The 18,120-nt window shown below is 61.4% G+C and overlaps 1 protein-coding gene across 1 annotated transcript in view; it reads left to right on the plus strand.

Moving 5' to 3' along the window:
* The window catches only part of AK8 (adenylate kinase 8), a gene marked incomplete at both ends in the record, with an annotated part of 82,487 nt that overhangs the window by 21,639 nt on the left and 42,728 nt on the right, over positions 1-18,120 (plus strand). The window contains 5 exons of the mRNA XM_084236747.1: positions 8,433-8,514; positions 8,891-8,962; positions 9,383-9,583; positions 12,295-12,426; positions 15,858-15,947. Of these exons, the coding sequence (XP_084092873.1) occupies positions 8,433-8,514; positions 8,891-8,962; positions 9,383-9,583; positions 12,295-12,426; positions 15,858-15,947 (577 nt within the window). The remainder of the gene's footprint in view (positions 1-8,432; positions 8,515-8,890; positions 8,963-9,382; positions 9,584-12,294; positions 12,427-15,857; positions 15,948-18,120) is intronic.

The raw sequence follows: 18,120 nt of genomic DNA on the forward strand, positions 1-18,120 counted from the left end.
GGCCTAGAACCCGCTGGAGGAGCACCGTGAGCCTCTGGGCCCTGAGGGCCGCCGCGGCGGCCAACACGTGTTATTTTCGCGGCAGGGGAGTGCGCGGCACAGCGCTGGAGAGCTGGTGCGCTCTGGCCCTTCTCACTGGCAGCTGTGCCCCTGCCGCCACCCCCCGGGCTGGACAGCATCTCCTCACGCCTCCAGCTCAGGGCTGAGTCACTGCCCTGACCCCCAGCCCAGCCCGGAGGAGGCTTGGCATCCCCGGCACATCCACAGCTGTGATGGGGTGTGCAGGCTCCGTGAGGGCGGGTCCCCAGCATCTCACGTTCCCCGGGCACAGACGCCCAGCCCGGGAGGTGTCCGGGAGTGAGCGAAGGACTCGGCGGACCCCCCATCCCTCCACCCTGCGGCCTGAGGTCTTCTCCGCTCTGTTGCCACGGAGGGAAGGGGTCTGCAGGCCCAGAGGGCTGCGTGGTCAGGTCCCAGTGTCCTGTGGAAGGTCTCGGTTGTGGCCCAGGCTTGGCTTCGCGTGAATTGTGGGGATCCGTTCAGGGACTTTCCCTGTCACACCTTAAAGCTGCTTCCCTCCTGGAGCTTTCGACCAGGGAGGGTGGCGGCCACCGCAGCGCTGGGCTCAGGGCCGGTTCCTTCCGGCTTCCCTCACCACCCTGTGCCAGGCCCCCTGAGTCCGCCCTTGTCACGCTGGTCCTTGGCTGTTAAGGGACCATCCCCCAGGGGTTGATTTTAAAATCTCACATGAAAGCAGACCCCAGTCCCTGTGCTTGGTGGATGAATTCCAATTTGTCTAATCAATATATTTTTTAAATGTTCTCTTTAGAAATCATCTCGCCCAAAACGTTGTATGAAAGGGCGACCCAAGGCCCAGACGAGAAAGGGGCTTAGCTGAGGTCAGAGGCCCCGTGGCCCAGGAGAGCGGGGCCTTGTGCCGCCGCCCCGCGGGGTTCTTGGTGCCTACTGCCGGGTGACTGGGCAGCCCCCCGCGCCCCACCCTGGGCAAAGCCCCTGCCAAAGGCCTTTTTGTGTCTCCAGAACCAGCCTGAGCTGGCAGGCCCTGGGCAGGAGGATATCTGGCAAAGAGCAGAGGTGCGGCCGCGCGTGGCTCCTCCTCCAGTGCTGTGGGGCAGGGAGAGGCTTGTACCCCATGGCGACGGCACATCCGGCCACAGACCATGGCGTTTGACCACCCTGGGAAGGCGGAGGCCTCCCGCGTCAGGAACGGGATGGATGGGCTCTGCAGATGGGGTGTCCACCCCCTACGCCCTTCCCCGCGCCCCGGGCATGGACGGAGGCCCAGGAGGAGGGTAGGGCCGCTCCGGCCTGGGTGTGGCTCTTGGGCAGTGCCCACACAGTGCAGGGTCAAAGGCCGCGGCCCTCGGGTCCTCCCTGAGGAAACGAGACTTGTGAGCCAGGTGCCCCAGGTCCCGCCCCGGGAGGCCGCTTCGCCCAGGAGGAAGATCGGGAGAAAACAAGCACACCCGGTGTCTCCCCACGTCCAGGCCCTCGGGACGGCCCCGGAGCCTCCTGGGGTCGGCGAGCCCCACGGGCGCTCTGAGAACCGCGGCTGGGGGAGTCCCGAGCCCCACGGGGTGCGTGGCGGGAGGCGCCTTCTCTCCGACGTCGGCCCGAGGGAAAAATCAGTGAGACTTCAGCCCCCTGGGAGCGGCCCCGGGTCCGGGTCCAGCCACTCGCACCGTTTTTCTTTCTTCCATTCTGCGAGCTCCCCCGGGCAGTCACTCCAGTTCAGGCACCTCTGCCGGCCCCTCAGAGGGGCTGGGTGGTGAGCGGTGCCTCGGGGGCTGGGCCGGACCCCACTTGCCCGATGCTCGCCTGGTGGCCTGTGCCCGCGCCCTGGTCAGCTCTGTTCCATGTAGCGGCATCTTCTTCCTGCCGCCCCAGCCCTGGCGACGGGCGCCCTCCGCGGTGCCCCAGTGGAAGCCCACCGGCTCCTGGCTTACTGAGCTCTCGACACTGCTGTGCCCCAGCAGCTGGTCACCAGGTCTCCTGGTGCCTCCACCAGAGGCAAAGGAGGGAGAGCAGAAGGCGTGGCCAGTGATGCCAACAGTCCTCTACTTCGGTGAGTTCAGAAAAAAAGGCCCTAGGCCCAGAGCTCACGAAGCTGCCGTCTCGTTACTGTAAAGATTGGGGAGAGTCAAGAGGGATCCCCTGAGCCCACATGCGGCGGGAGAGCGGGCCGGGCTGTGAGGATGTAGGGGCACAGCTCAGGCTGCCGAGGCCCATGGGGCAGCTCCGCCACCAGTTCGCAGGCCTGTCTGCCCCCTGAGATTTTTCACCAGCTAATTCTGGGGGCCCTTGTGCTGTCCTAGGCCCTGGGGTGACAACCAGAGCAAAGGAAAGAGGCAAGTGCCTGTTTTGGGGCTCCAGGGGGGTGGTGAGTACTGCAAGCTCCTATTTTCCAGAAAAGGAGGCTGCAGTGTAGGAAACCAATGGCTGTTCCCAAGAACGGGTCAGCGTGACCCCAAAAGAAAAACAGACCTTCAGGAATTCCTTCAAAATTGGAAGGCCTGCTGCACACACTCCCCCTCCTGGAGCTGGGGAGTGGGCTCAGCACACAAGGCGAGACCTCGCAGCCCCGCGGGGACACCCAGTGGGCGGCCTGTGGGTGCAGGGCCAGGCCGCAGCCAGCCTGGGTGCTGCCTCCATGCCGCTGGGCCCCCTGGAGATGTGTCCTTTCACCAGGAGGAGGAGGAAGCAGCGGGCGCTTGACTCTGGGACCAAAGTTTAAAATTTACCTGGCGAGCTCCTGGCATCTCTCCCGCTCTCTTTGGCCGCGGATTTACGCTTCCCTGCCCGTAATGTGAGCTGGTATTTTATAGCGGAAACGCTCCAGGGCGCGGAGCCCGCTCTGGTCTGCAGAATCTCCAGCTGTTTTATTTCTCCTCATGGCGTCATTGGGCGGCGTTAATCACCCGGCTTTCATCCCTGACAGGAGGAACACGGGCTTCTCCTGCCGTTGTTTTGACACTCGTGGGTTTATAGATGTCACCGCGTCCTCTGAGGAGTGTGGTTTTACTGATCAACAGCTCTGCCGAGGCCCGGGGCTGTGTGTTCCTCTAATACTGGGGCTGTTAGGATTGCAGGGCATCGGCGGGGAGCTGTGAACTCTGCTCAGAAAACTTATGACAGGCGTCAGGCCAGGCCGGGCTGGGGACTGCGCGGCCCCTTGGCAGCCCAGTGACACCCTGACAGCTCCCTCTTGTGTGGGTGTTTCTGCACTGGCGGGGTAGGCGGTGGTTGGCCAAGCAGCCAAGCCCAGGTACCCTGAGCTGTGTGCCTAGCAGCCTCAGCCCAGGTGCCCTGAGGGTGTCGGATGCACCGGGTGCATCCCTGGCCCCTGTGGCTGCAGTGGGGCCGCAAAATGGGTGCCCGGACGCGAGACGGGTCAGATGTTTGCGCGCCTTGAGCATATGTGGGCAGAAACATCCCTCCAGGAGCTGTGATGCAGGAAGGGGTTTGGACTGGAGACCGCAGTCGGGGCACCCTGGGCAGTGGGGCCGGGTCCAGAGGCCGGAGCTGGGGACACCCCCAGGGAAGGACAGAGGAAGAGGCCAGGGCTCCAAGCCCCGCCTGCAGGCCTAGAGTGGGTTTGGGCAGTTAGTGTTACGTGTGCAAACACATGATGCCAGAGGCTGAGCCACACGTGGCGCCCGCGGTCTATGCAGTGGCTTTTCATCCTGAGCCCTCACACGCAGGCCTGGCCATGCCATCCCTCAGCTCGGGACATGGTTGCTCGGCTGCTAAGTGAGGCCAGGCTCCCCATCTGATCCAGCACCGCCTGCCAAGAGGACCTGGGCGTGGAAGCTGAGGTGGCTGAGCCACGCACGCCAACACCATACCCAAACGAGGCGACTCGCGCACCACCACCCGTGATGTTTTCTGTCCAGAGACCCCTGGGGGCGGGCGATGGTCCTGGAGGCCTCCAGAGATCCTGCGCAGATTCCTAGGCCCTGCGCTCTCGGCTGTGCTTGGGCGCTTATGGTCCCTGCTCGGAAGACACCTTGCGGGCGGTAGGGGATGCCCGATGCCCTCGACGCCTTCTCGGTGTGCGCTTCACACGAAGTTCTGCGTCCTGGAGAAGAGCCTCCTGGAAGCAGCCGGGGAGCCCCGCACTTCACTTTCTCAGAGTTGTGGCTGCCGGGAAAGACCCGCAGCCACAGTGTTTGCACATCATGTGTTTGCATCATGTGTCTGCTCCCTGGTGTGTGGCTGTGTGCTCCCCCCGGTCCTGGCGTGACCTCCCGGCAGAGGGGAGTAGCGCCCCCAGGGTCCCCAGACCCAAAGAACAAGAACGTGGTCGTTGGAAGTCACACCTGGGCTGCCGACCCCTGAGCTGCTGTCACCCCATAAAGGGCTCAGGCTTCTGAAGAGCTGGGTCTGCACCCCAGGCTCGAGGCTTCCGCAGGCCCTGGGTAGATTTTCCATATCTCTGTCAACCAGGACCTCCGGCCCCACATCGGAACCGGAACCAGATGTGGACCAGAAGTCAGTTGTCTCTACATCACAGTGCCTCCCATCTGGGGAGGGCAGTGTGTCTTCAAACTCTCCTTCCTCCGAGGAGCGGCTTCAGGGGAGACATTGGGTGCGGATTTGACTTTAGAATATTCTTTTTTAGCCATTTGCGAACCAATAAAAAGGCCTCTGAATTCTTCCGCCTGTGCTTTGCTAAATGCCAGCCCTTCTGCAGGCCCAGGAGACAGGCGGCCCTGCGTGTCGCTGGCCAGCCGGGGCGGGACTCAGAGATGACCCCTCTGTGCCTGTGTGTGGCGGGCACCCAGGAGCAGCGGGCACTGTGGGGTCAGGTCCTGGTGGGAGCCCGCCCTGCCCCACCCGTGCATGTCCCCGTCCATGCATGGAGTCAGCAGTGCTGCCCCCACCAGTGCGAGTCCCCGTGTCCGGAGCCAGCGGTGCTGCTTATGTTCGAGATTAAGCAGAAATACAGATCCTTGCTTGCTAGCTTGGAGGACTCCAGGGCGGGGGCGACACTGTCTTGGGGGGGTCTGGTGTGGGGGCATCGCCAGCTTTGGGGGCCCGGTGTGGGAGTATCTCCAGCTTTGAGGGGGCTGGTGTGGGGGCGTGAGCAGCCTGGGGGGGTCTGCTATGGGGGTGTCACCAGCTTTGAGGGCAGGCTCTCAGTGTCTGGTCATGGAGCAGCGCCAACTTTTTGACATGTCCCCAAACTCTCTCCAACCCCCGTCAGAACACTCGTCTCACGAGCGCTGTCTCTTAGGACGCGTTTCCTTTCTGGCTCCTTTTATTCTCTTTCACATATTGGGAAACCACATTATATTATTTTAGGAAAAGAAGGCTTGGCCGGGGGCCTGTGGCACACCCGGTGCTGCTCCCCTGGCCCAGGCATGAGTGGTTTCCTCACGCAGGGGCAGGGCCTTGAGCTGCAGCTGCCTCCTGACCAGCGAGGCAGGGCCTCCAGCGCAGCCTCCCGCATCTGCACTTGGAGCTGGTTGGGGGCGTCCTGGGGGATCCCAGCCAGCCCCGCTGTGATCGTTGGAGGAGAGGGGAGGAGACGGGGCAACGCATCACAAAGGCAGAGGGCCCAGAGGGCGCGAGTCCGACGTGTGAAGGCGCTAATCCCGCTTTAATAGCAGTCAGGAGGGCGGCTGAGCGGCCGGGTTCTGGCCGCGCCCTGCGGGCCGCGCGGGCTCCCAGGCGGGTTGGCTGCTTCTCTCCTTTTTTTCATCTGTGACATCTGCTCGGCGCTTGTCCCTCCTGTGATACCATACCCCTCGCAGCTGTGCAGACCTCCAGCACTGCGCTGGTGCTCGGGGTGCCCTGAGCATACGGCCTTTTTGATGTGTGATAAAACAGAACCCAGCCGCGGGGGTACGGCGCGCGGAGGCACCAGAATATCAATTAACCTGCTCAAACAAAGCCGCAGCCGAGCGCAGCAGACGCGGCTCGGAAGTGGCAGCTCGATGGATATGTATTCTAATTAGGACGGACTGCCGCCTCTGCACCCAGCCACGCCGGGGCGGCAGGCCCGAGGATGCAGGGCGCGTCCCCAAGGCCCGGCGGCCCCTCTCGGCAGCAACGGGTGCTGTTCACCCAGAGTTTGCGGCCATGAACTGGTTCTCAGCCCAAATTGCTGCCGCCCCTGCAAGGTGCAGTCCCTTCCGCAGCTGGGGGCCGGCACAGAATGGCTGTAAAAGACAGAGTCTTTCCCAAGCGCCAGCCGGCCGCTCAGGACCGCCGCGCCCTGGCAGAGCCCTGCGGGAGCCGGTGGTCACTGTGCCGGCCTCGCCTTGTGGGCCGCAGGGGAAGGGAAGCAAGGCGCCACTGGAGAGCTGGGGAGCCGGGGGCCGGAATCCACTCAGACCCTTCCCTCTTCTTTTTCTAAATTTCACTTCTGCACCAGTGAGGCCAGGCTAATTAGGGAGATGTTCCTCATTTTGCTGCACTTTTCCTGTGTAATTGGAAGTTCTGCTTTCTCCAGCGAGAAGTCGGTGGGAGCTGTTCCCTTGAATAGTTCTAAAAGCTCTGGACCACATACTGATAGCAGCTGCAAATTTATGGGCGAGATGATAATGATGCTCGGTAATGCAATATTAAAAGCAGGGGCCTTCTCGGTGCCGAGCCAGCCGGAGCGCCAGCCTCCCTTCAGCTTGAAAAGGGGACCGAGCAGAGTCACCGACCCTCCCTCTAGAAGGAGCAATTGTGGGCTCCCCAACCGTCCCCTTCAAATAAAGAAAAAATAAGGGGTCCGAATTAGATGAAGCTCAGGAGATGCCGGTTGGGCTGGCAGAGCTGGAGGGAGCCCCCGCCCGCCCCCCGCTTCCTGCGGCCCGGGCACGATGGCTCTTTTAAGTGCTGCAGCGGCGCTTGGCTGGCTGGAACAGGGACTTGGGGGAGCGAAAGGCTGTTACCAATTTTTTTTTTTGCACTTTTGCTTCATTAGTTCTAGAAACCGGAGGCTCCGTGGCAGTGGGTTTTCCTGTATAATTTAAGAAATTAATGAGAGCACGCCTGGTTGTTCCCAGCACTCTTTCCTCTGTACATTTGTTTACCTTTTTTTAAGCGGAAAGTTGAGGCGACTGGAACCTAAGTACTTTAATACTGAGGGTGTGCGGGCTCGTTTTTGTTTGCTCGTGTTAAGGAAGGCAGTTCTGACCTCGCCCCCACCACGATCCTACAAAGCAACAGTGATCGGGACCTTGAATTCGACTCACCCCTCCGTCCGTCCCCTGACCTTGAAGCCACCGAGTTCTCATCATGCCTGGGGGTGTCCACCGCAAGGGTGTCCCCTCCTGGGAGCCAGCGTCGGAAGCCTTGGCCTCTGCGCATGGCGTCCCCGTTGCTGCAGGTGGAGGCCGCGGCCATGTGTGACTTGTCTCACCTTCCAGAGCTCCCCCCGCCTGCTTTCCCTGGCTGTGGAGTTGCAGTGTTAAATGGTGCTTCCCGGCCCGTGACGGCGGTGTGTTATTTTCACAGTCGGGTTTCAAGAATTCATGAAAGTCTTTTTTTTTTTTTTTTTTCATTTTTATTTTTTTTATTTATTTATTTTTTATTTTTAAAGATTTATTTATTTATTTATTTATACAAGCACTGGGCACAGTCAGAAGCGCGGGAGGGTGAGAGAATTCACCAGAGCCAGAGCGGGGAGCAGAGCAGGCAGAAGGACCGAAGGACACTGCTGAGGGGAGCAGCGGGCGGCAGGAGAGGTCTGCGCGCCTTGTGGGACCCTCCTCCGGTGGCCGGGGAGCAGCCGGGGATCGAACCGGTGCTGCAGAGGCTGCGGGCAGCCCCGCAACCCAGCGCTCAACCGCCGCGCCACCGGGGAGGCCCTTTTTTTTCCATTTTTAAATCGAAGTAACAGTGTCTTGGAACATTCTGTGAGTTCCGGATGTGCATCATCTAACCGTGAAGAAAAGTCAGTAAACCAGCCCCCGAGGGGGACCAGGAAGGGGTCTCCGCAGAGCAGGAGCTTAGGTCCTCGCCTGCCTTCGGGACTTGTACCAAGAAAAGTGAGGCTTAGCTTGTCCCTGTGGCTCCTTGTCCCAGGAATCCGTGTCTGAGAAACTCCAGGAAATAATCCCAGTTATGCCAAGAGCAGTGTGCACAGACACGTGGTTGTTTACACAGTGGTAGCAGCTGGCTGGGGGCCCCCTCCCTGTGGGGCGCGGCACCCCCTGAAGATGGTGACAGTGAAGGGGCCTCGTCGGAGAGCTGTGGGAGCTGGGGCGTGTGCAGGGGGGTCAGGCGCGAGCGGCCAGGACAGCGTCATGTCCCCGCGGATGGACCAGGGTGAAGCAGGGGTGCAGCCGCCGGAGACCTTTATTTCCCATTCTCCGACACGGTCTCGTCTTTCTAGAAAGCCGTTACGTTCCTCTAATAATCATTCCCAAACCCACAAGTAAAGCTCGACGCCCCTCCCCAACCCCTCTGCCCAGGGCTGGATTCTGGACGGCATCCCCGAGACGCGGGACCAGACGCTGATGATCCAGACCTGCGGGATCAGCCCCAGGCACGTCAGTGAGTAGCCGGCGCGCCCCCCTCCGAGGGCCAGGCCCAGCGGGCCCAGGGCGGCCACTGCAGCTCTCACAGGCTGGGAGCTCTCGGGCTTGTCCTTAAGAGACGTGGGCTCTGTGTGGGCCTCGGCGGCTGTGTTCCGGGGATCCCGCACCCCACACCCCCCCGGAGGAAAGAATCCAAAATGTGGCAAAGGCGTCCCCCGCGGTGCCCACGAGGAGAGTGTCCCCGGCCGCTCCCGCCCTGGGTGGTGCCGAGGAGTCCGGGTCTCTTGTGGAGAGGCCTTTCCTGTGGGCGGGAGGGCGTCCACGTCGGTCCACCGCAGGGGTGAGGGCCCGCGGGCTCTGAGCGCCGGCCTTGCTGCTCTCTCCTCCGCCAGTCGTGCTGAGTGCTCCGGACACAGTCCTGATCGAGAGAAACTTGGGCAAGAGAATCGACCCTAAAACTGGAGGTACAGCCACCTCCCCCGCCCCCAGAGATCACGGCCAAGGGCCCTCGGGCCTCTCAGAGAGCTCCCCGGGCCCCACGGCCGACAGGGCGGGTGGGGGCCCTGCCCTGGCCTGTCCAGTGGGGGCCCGGGACGGTGCCTCTCTGAGACCTGTTTTCTGCCCGGTGCCCGGGGGGTAACACCAGCCCCGCCTTGTGCTGGATGCTGTGAGGAGGGGCCGCAGCCCACCCCAGCGCCCGGCGGGAGGCGTCCTTGCCTGTGCTGGGCGCAGCCGCCGTTTTGTGGTTGCTCCTCTGAGGAGGAGCAGGCGGGAGCCCGAGGCCAGACGGCTGGGGTGGGCGGCTGCCCCGGCGCTATCCGGGCCACACGCTGCGGGATCCCGGAGGCCTCGCTGGTCACCAACCACGTACTCTCTCATCGCAGAGATTTATCACACCACTTTTGACTGGCCCCCCGACTTTGAAATCCAGAGCCGACTGCAGATTCCCGAGGGCATCTCGGAGCTGGAGACAGCGCAGCGGCTGCTGGAATACCACAGGAACATCGTCAGGGTCATCCCCTCCTACCCCAGGATCCTGAAGGTCATCAGCGCCGACCAGCCGTGCGTGGACGTCTTCTACCAGGGTAAGCTCTGCGGGCGGCCGGCCCGCCTCTGCCTCCCCACCCAGCGCCACCCGGGAGTCAGGTCAGCCCAGGGCCCCCCTCGGCTAGGCGCGGGGCCCCCCAGCACCCGCTCCCTGCTGCCCCTGGGCGGCGTGGTCAGCAGACGTGACGGTGGCTGGAGTGGGGACAGGCGCCGTGAGGGACGCTGGGGTGGGGGGACACGGGAGCAGGACGTCTTGTCCTGGAGAGAGGGAGAACAGAGAGAAAATTTATAAACGAGCCCACCAGCCCAGCAGCAAAGCCGCGAGACAACGCAGGGGCCCCAGCCCCAGAGCAGCCATGACCTCGGCGTCTGCAGCTTCCCAGAAGCCACGCTAGTAGCCGGGCCAGCCCAGGGGAAGCAAGCAAGGGACACCCCACCAGATAGCGAGGCCCTCAGGGGTGACAGCGCCCCCTCTGCTACATTCCCTCTGCTCGTTGGAAGAGCTGTGTTTTGCGGGGAGGGGTTCTGTGTGTGTGTTTATGTTGGGGGGGCATCAGGTGGTGGTTGAGCCCCAAGAATGGGAGCTGGGTGAGCTGTGTTCCAGTCTTGGCTCCTCCCAGGTGAGCCACGTTGCCTTTGTCCTTCGCCCGCTGAGCCTCAGCTCTGTCGCCCCTACCCTACAACGGAACCGATTCCCTGTCGCCTCGCCGGCAGCGTGGCCTCCGTGCCTGGAGCTGGTCAGAGAGGTGGCTGGGGACGCATGGTTGGGGCCAGTGTCACTCGAACGGTCCAAGATGGCGAGGCTCCTGCCCCGCGCAGCAGGGGGACAGCTTCTTAAAGTCTTGTCGAGCGTCTGCTGTCCTGCGCCAGGCACCCCGGCCGGGCCAGCCCAGGGGAAGCAAGCAAGGGACACCCCACCAGATAGCGAGGCCCTCAGGGGTGACAGCGCCCCCTCTGCTACATTCCCTCTGCTCGTGGGAAGAGCTGTGTTTTGCGGGGAGGGGTTCTGTCCTCCCTGCACTGGCCGGCGTGGCTTTGCTCTGCTGCCCCCAAGCCCCACCGCCTCCCCTTCCCAAGGGTCAGCAACCGAACGGCGGGGTCTAGAAACCACGGTGGCAGGAAACCTCAGGCCTCAGAGTCGCTCGTCACACCCAGGGGTGTCTGGAAGGGTCTTCAGCAGCGCAGGCCACGCCCTGGAGGTAGACACAGCAGCATTTATCTGCCGCCTGGACGCTGCCTCTGCACATTAATCACTTCCAAATGACTTAATTAAATCTAAAAGTTCATATGATTGTTCATAAAGAATTCATGCCTGGAATTGTAAATAAAAGTGTGAGTGTCTGAATATTATTATTATTAATTAATAATGCAGAGAGAGAAATGGAAAACTGGAACGCAGAGTTCTCTGTGTTGTTTTCTAATCTCTCTGCAGTGAATCCAGCAACCACATATTTTTGAAAAGAGTAATTAGATGTGGAGACTGTCTGGGGGATCATTACTTCTAATTAACTTAGTTATTTACTGTAAATTAAGCGTCGTTTGTCAGCAGGCTGCCTCGCCCCGTCCTGGTGTGCTCCGAGGCGCTGGCTGCAGAGGACCCTGGGGAGCAGGGCTGGCTCCTCTCCTTCCCGGCCGGCCTCGCTGGTGCCCGGCGGTCCCTGGGCCGTGAGCCTGGAGCCACTCCCGCAGCCCGTCCCTCCCAGGCAGGGCCTCTCAGCCAGGGTGATGCCTGCAGGGTGTTTAGCTGAGCAGCCACAGGCACGGTGCCCAGGGCAGTTTCCCCATCCAACCAGGAGGTGGACTCCCCGCGCCTTCAGGTCACAGAGGGGTTCAGGGTCTCTCCAGGGACCCTTCAGTAAAGACCCTCCAGAGCTCGGGTGTCCAGAGTGCAGAGACCCCACCCAGCACTTCTCAGCCCGGCCCTCCCCGGGGATGTGGTCAGCACCCTGGGACACACGGGAACCTCCAACCCTGGACGTCCAGGGTCAGGCGCACCCTCGGTCAGGGGTCCCCTTAGGGGCCAGTCTGAGGAGGGAGACCCTGTTTGAGGGGAACGCTGACCCCAGCCCTGACCACACGAGCAGGCAGCGCCCACCCTCGCTGGAGCTGAGCTGTCCCCCCTCCTCTCACACCTCCTTCCTCTGTGCAGGGGGCGGGGGTGGGGGTGGGGGGGGCCACCCGCTGAGGTTCATTCCACCACCACCCCCAACCCCCCTCCCCCCGCCGCCCAGGCTGGCGGGCTGCTTCCCTCTGTCGCGCTGCGGCCCTGTGTACTCTCTGGAGACTCACGCACTGGCGTCACCAAGTGCAGTGCAAATTATCCTCCACCAATTCCCCAGTCCTTCAGCAGTGCCCTGGGGCCCGGCCTCCCCATGGCCTCAGACTTACCAAGGCCTGTGATCCACAAAAGGAGGCCGGCCTGCACCTGGGGCTCCAGGTTAGGGCACTCAGTTTGGGAACACCCGGACCCAGGAATGTCCTGGCCCAGCCCCCCAGTAATACACTCAGCCGCTAGGAGGCCAGTGCAGCTGCTCCAGCTGTGATGTAGAGGGACTCCAGGGGGCTTGTGAGCCGTTTAGGGCCCTCCAGCCCCAGGGCCAGGCCTGCTGTGGAATTCCTTCGCTGAGCCTCACCCCCAGGGCCACTGGCTGGTGGGCAGGGCTCCCAGGTGGCCGTAAATGGGAATAATTAACAGGGCAGCTCCTGCCTCTGGGGCCTAGAGCTGTTATCCTTCATCCTCTCTCCCTAGCCCTGACCTTCGTTCAAAGCAACCGCAGGTCCAACGCGCCTTTCACCCCCCGGGTGCTGCTGTGCGGGCCCAGGGGCAGTGGCAAGAGTCTGCAGGCCGCACTCCTGGCTCAGAAGTATGGCCTCGTCAACAGTGAGTGCCCCCCTGTCCAGAGCCTCCCAGCCGCCCCCCAGCCTTCCGGGTGTGTGGGGCGGGTGTGTCAGCTCACTGCCCTCCTGCTCTCTGCTCTGGGGGCCGTCAGCTAGCGCGCCTTTGCAGGGAGGAGGCTTTCCCCCAAGGAGCCAGGCTCTTCCCGGTGGCCGCCTTCCCGTCCTCGGAGCAGCGGGGGCCCGGCCTGCCCCGCGTCTCCTGGTGGCCGTGGCCCTTAAGCACCAGAGATGCGGTTCATTCATCGGCTCCTCTGGCCGTCCCTGCCCAGGTCAGCGTGTTCGCAGGGAGCAGTTTCTGAACCAGGGGCAAACCCCTGCCTGGCATAGTCTCAATAAATATTTTACCAGGACCAGAGAAAACACTGACATCAGTTCTCTGGGTCCTTCCCAGGCGGTCCCCGGTGGGCTGGGTGCCTGTGTGCCTTCAGGTGGATGGAGGACTGGAAGGGGGGAGGGACTTAGGCTCTGACCCCCCAGCCCCCCATGGCCTCCTGGTCTCAGGCGGGGGCCTGCCTTTCCTCAGAGTAGCAACCACCAAATGGCGGCTGCGCCCAGCCCAGGCAAGGATGCGGGGACTGCACGAGCGCCACCTCCTGCCAGGGGCTGTGGCCCCTCCTCACAGCATCCAGCACAAGGTGGGGCTGGTGTTAGCCTCCACCCCCCCCAGCATGAGTGAGAAAACAGGTCTCAGAGAGGCTGGGCCACTGTCCCAAGGCCCCCCCTGGATAGGCCAGGGCAGGACCCCCACCCGCTCTGTGGGCTGCTGAAACGAGAGCTTGATCCTTCTTCTGGTTGGGATAAACAGCTGGACAGACAGATGGATAGATGGACAGACAGGTGGACGGGTAGCCTTGTGCGCATGGACACACATTGTGTGGGGTGTGTGTTGTTGGAGAGCTGTACAGATACACGTATTTGCACATTTGGGGGGAGTAGATTTCATGTTTGCTTTTAAGCCATGTCTTCTTTTCTAACTGTCTAGACAACACTGATGGGGTTTGGACCTTTAACCTCACTAGCTGCGCGAGGCTGCCCGCGACACCCCAGCTGGCCTCCGCCTGAAACGTCTTTATTTCACTTCGTTCTTGAAGGATTGCCGCCACAAGTAGAAATCTATGTGGACGGGTTTTGTCCTCTAAGCGCTGTAAAGATGCACCCCGTTGCCTCACAGCGTGCGCTCCCTTCCCGGGAGGACTCAGGCGGTTTCGTTGCTGTTCCCCGTAGTAAAGTGTCTTCTCCCCACCCACCCCCTGGCTGCTTTCAGTATTTCTTCTTTATCAGCTGAGCCGTAGCAAGTTGGGGTTTCCTTTGTGTTTCTTCTTCTAGGATCTCAGATTCTTGGATCTGCAGGTGACTTTTTATCAACTTTGACATTCGCCTACCATGCTTTCCTCAGATGTCGCCCCCTTCTTTCTGCAACTCCAAGAGCGTGTCTACTCGACTGTTCAGGAATGCCCTCCAGCTCCTGAGGTCCCGGCCCCCACCCCATCCTGCCTCAGTCTGGACCCCCTGTTTTCTTGTTTTCAGATTCACTGATTCCGCCCACCCAGAGATTTCCTTCATTCAAGACATTGTATTTTCCACTTTTAGAATTTCTGCTTTTCTGCTGAGATTCTCCATCTGTTTACTCATTTTAATTACCTTTTCCTTTGAAATTTTAAACATGTTTGGGACCTTGGTTTTGTAGTTTTTTGTGTGCTAATCTGACCTGGGTGTCATCTTTTGGTCTAATTCTATGGCCTGTTTTCTCTCCCAGCAGAGGTCACCTTTTCCTGTTCTGTCTTTTGTTTGGTGCCTCAAGAAGGTTTTTTTTAAAAATTACTCATACTGGAGTTGTGGTGCCTAGTAGCTGAGAGTCTGGATGGCAGGGTGCAGTTTAAGAATATTGAGTTTCAAAGACTTGAGATGGGCAGTTAATTTACTGGAGGATCATTTTGCGCCGGCGGGGGCCTGTTTCTCGTCTCTGTTGTGATGGTTCCGGTTCCTACTCTGCGCCAGCATCCCACAGCTCTGGTCGGCCTTGCCCAGTCATGGTCAGCGCCCGGGGAGGTCAGCAGGACTTCTCCTTGGAAGGCAGTGTCTCCGGTGGGGAGCCTACATTCGGTGCAAGGGCCCGGAGGCTTCTCGCCACCGGGTCTCGGGAGCCTCGCCTTCCAGCGTGCAGCCTGGCATCTGCCAGAGACTCCAGTGAAGCCCCGCGCAGGTCCCGGGAGGCCCTCTCCACTGCCCTGCACTCTGACCCCGCACCTCTGCGTCCCACACTCCGGCCTTGGTTTCCACAGCTCTATTAGGGTTCAACCCTTGTGCCTGGTTTGAAAAGTGCTGGTAGGTGGAGATCCTGGGTGCATGGGGCATTCCGTCTGCTGAGGAGCACCCCCAGGCTGCCTGTCCGCACATGCTGGAAAAGAGTTGCTGGATCTGCTTTGTCCAGTTTAATGGCTTGCGGTGACGGCAGGTAGGCTGGACGCCAATTCTCCTTCCTAGAAACTGGCCGTGGTGCCATGTCACTCACTGTGAATTCCAGCTGGGCTGCCTGCAGTAGGTCACTTTGCTGGGAGGTCCGCGTCCTCCCCACATGGCAACACCGGGCCCTGAGTGGTGATGCGAACCGTCAACATCATTGAGGCTGTGGGTGAGGTCGCCCGCCAGCTGGACACGGTCACGGCTTCGTGGCCACGGTGACTCAGCACATCCTTACCGAGGAACAGCCTTGGTGAATGCTGTGGACATTCACTCTATCCAGTTCACTGGGGGATTGTCTTTTGGTTTCTTTAATGTAGGAAGAAAGCCCCTCCCTAGCCTGGGAGGAAGCAAGTTTGTGCAATGACCAGCCCCTGAGATATGGGTTGAACCCCTGGCGTTGGCCCCAGCGCCTTCGCAGCCAGGGAGCGGCCACCTCCAGGGGGACTGCTGACCAACACGCCTGTGTTTCAGCCTGGCTGGGGCCTGCAGATGTGGGGAGAACGGCCCCCACCTGTGAAGGCCGAGTGCAGCAACTGGCCAGCTCCCTCCCCGTTAGGCCTTCCCAGGAGCTGCTCCCGCCTGTGGACCCCTCGCCCTGTCCACGTGCCTTGCCAGCCACAGGCTCCCGGGTCTGGGTGGTGGGCTGGCCGGCCAGGGGCGGACGCTGCCCCCCAGGGTGAGGCCAGAGCCCCCTTTAGTGATTGCAGTGCCACCTTTCCCTGCTGGCGTCTCCGGGGTGGGGGGCTGCTTACATCTGCCCCCACTGTTCACGTTAAGCCTGTTCTTTACCAAATGTGCCATCTCCTTCCTCGACCTTTAATTCCAAGTCCCATCTGCTATTTACCTTCGCTCGGCGACCCCTCCTTTCCCCCCGGCCCATAGCACCGGCCCTTTTTTCTCGTTCTTGCTTCTATAAAATGTGACGGTGCCTCCCGTCCCTCTGTCCCCCAGTCTGCTGCGGGCAGCTGCTGAAGGAGACCGTGGCCGACCAGAGCAAGCTGGGCGAGGTCATCCAGGACTACTTGGAAAAGCACCGGACAGGTAGGCCTCGCTGTCTCAGCTGCCGCCACCCCGCGGGCTCTGAAGGGAAACTTCCTCCCAGAACCTCAGGCCTGGGGCTCAGACCGGGACAGGCCGGGAACCCACACTGCCTCTTGGGCCACCGAAAGCTCCTGGCTTGTCCTGGTGAGGCCCCTGGGCTGGGAAGGGGGCTGGCGCACTTGCTAGGCCGGCACTACGCCTGGGAGTGTTTCTGCTGCTGGAGAGCGCCTGTGTGCGTGCGTGACTGGTCACACCTGGAACTGGCGCCCGGTTGGGGTCACTGAGCTGCCCCATCCTTTGCTATTTGGTGTGAAAAACCCTGTGGGCAAAGGCCCAGATTTAATTAGCAGTCAGAAGCCAGAAGGTTCAGCTCCGCAGCTGCGAGTGCTGACCAGCAGGGCTTGGACACTTACCTGTTTGGTGTGGGGGCGAAGGCAGGACCAGAGGACCTTTCCAGACTCCTCTGTGGTCTATGGTTGAAGGTGTTCCTGGCGCCCGCCCACAGGAAGGGCACTCTTGAGATCCCGGTTTCCCCAGCTTCCTGGGGGCCTCTGCTTACCTCGTCTCTTGCACGTGATTGACATGTGGGATCCAGAAGTCCCCCAGGTTCAGGAGCCCCACTAAAGGGGTGGCGACATAGAGCCTCACCTCCCTGTGGGACAGCCCCCCCCCCCATGCAGTCAACCAGTGTGGAAAACCCCACTGGCGCCCCCACCCAAGCCAGGCGGTGCCCCCTGAGCACCGGCCTCCTCCAGGCCCAGCCCTTGCTTGTTGCACTCACCCTGGAGCCTCGTGCCCCAGAGCCGGGCAGTCTTGTTCTTGGGGTGCATCTCAGCTCTGCTCAGTAGATTCAGGGGGCACCTTGGGTTGCCCCAGCCCCCACTTCCTCTTGTGCCCCCAGGGGGTTGCCCAGGCTGCATCCCAGTGGTGACCTCTGCAGACCTCGCTGCGCCCTTCTGTCCTCACAGGTCCTGCCAACACCTTTTGAGTCAGCAGCCAAATTAGTGCCCGTTGCTGTCCATCCTCCACATTCCCTGCGCGAAGGCCTCCCCTGAGCGCATCCTGAGACTCCATCCTAGATGCTCGGCCGCAGCCTGGCCGGGCAGTCCAGAGAGCCGGGCTGCTGGGCCCCCTGTGCCTGTAGATACTACGGAGACGCGTGCCAACGGCCCTGTCCTCCCTCCGTCCGCCCTGGGTCTCAACTCTCTGCAGGGTGGGGGTGCGAGCGAGGCTGCGTGCCCATGCCCATTGGGGGAGGGGGTTGTGTCAGACTGGGGCTTTCCTGGCTCCTGCCTCTCCAGGGAGAGAGCCTCCGAGATCCCCAGCATCTGCCCCTACCCTCGCGGCCAAATTGCAGTGAACCCACTAGTTCGCTTCTCCTCCTACCCCGCCCCCCCCCCCCCAGCTGCCGCAGCACGTCTAGCACTGGAAGGCCGGTCCCGGGGGCGCTGCCAGGAGACACAGTCGTTGGGGGGAAGCAGCTCTTTAATTGGCACCGTAACTTTCCCCTAGAAGCGCAGGGCCCGATGTTTGAAAAGATAAGGCGGAGGCCAGATCATTACCAAGTGGCGTCCGGCCCCTCCCGCACGCCCGGCTCTCCTCAACATTTCTGGCTGGAGACGGTCCCTCATGGCCTCCTGCAGCCGAGAGCGAGAGCGGGCAGGAGGCTGGAGGGAGAGTCAAGGCTCTAATTTGCACTTCTCTGTTAATGAGTCGGCACCGCAGCGAACACGCGGCCCCAACGTAAAGCAGACGAGCCCAAGCAGCCCCAAATTGGGCTGATTACCAGCATTTTCCAGAGCCTTCCCCGTCCACGTCCCGGGAGACAGGCGTCAGGGCCCAGCCGAGGGCCGCCTTTTTTTTTTAGGGGAATTAATATTCTCGTCACTAAATGCACACAAAAGGTGCGACAATACCCCAGCTTTTCTCTTTTGTTAAAACCGCGCGAAGAGGCGCGGGGTTGAAAGGCACTAAATCTCCCCGTCGGAGGAGGGAAGCGGAACACGGTTTCTTGGCAGCGGCGCTGCCGTGGCGAGAGCTGGCGCCGTCTTAGCCGGAGCGGGGCCCTGGGGGCCCTGCCCGCTCGCAGCCAGCGCTCGCCGAAGACAGCGCGGGGCGCTCTAAATAATTTACCAGTTGATTAATAGACTCACAGGGGTATAATTAGAGGAGG

The sequence above is a fragment of the Talpa europaea genome (assembly GCF_964194135.1).
Source record: "Talpa europaea genome assembly, chromosome: 7".
Taxonomy (NCBI): Eukaryota; Metazoa; Chordata; class Mammalia; order Eulipotyphla; family Talpidae; genus Talpa; species Talpa europaea.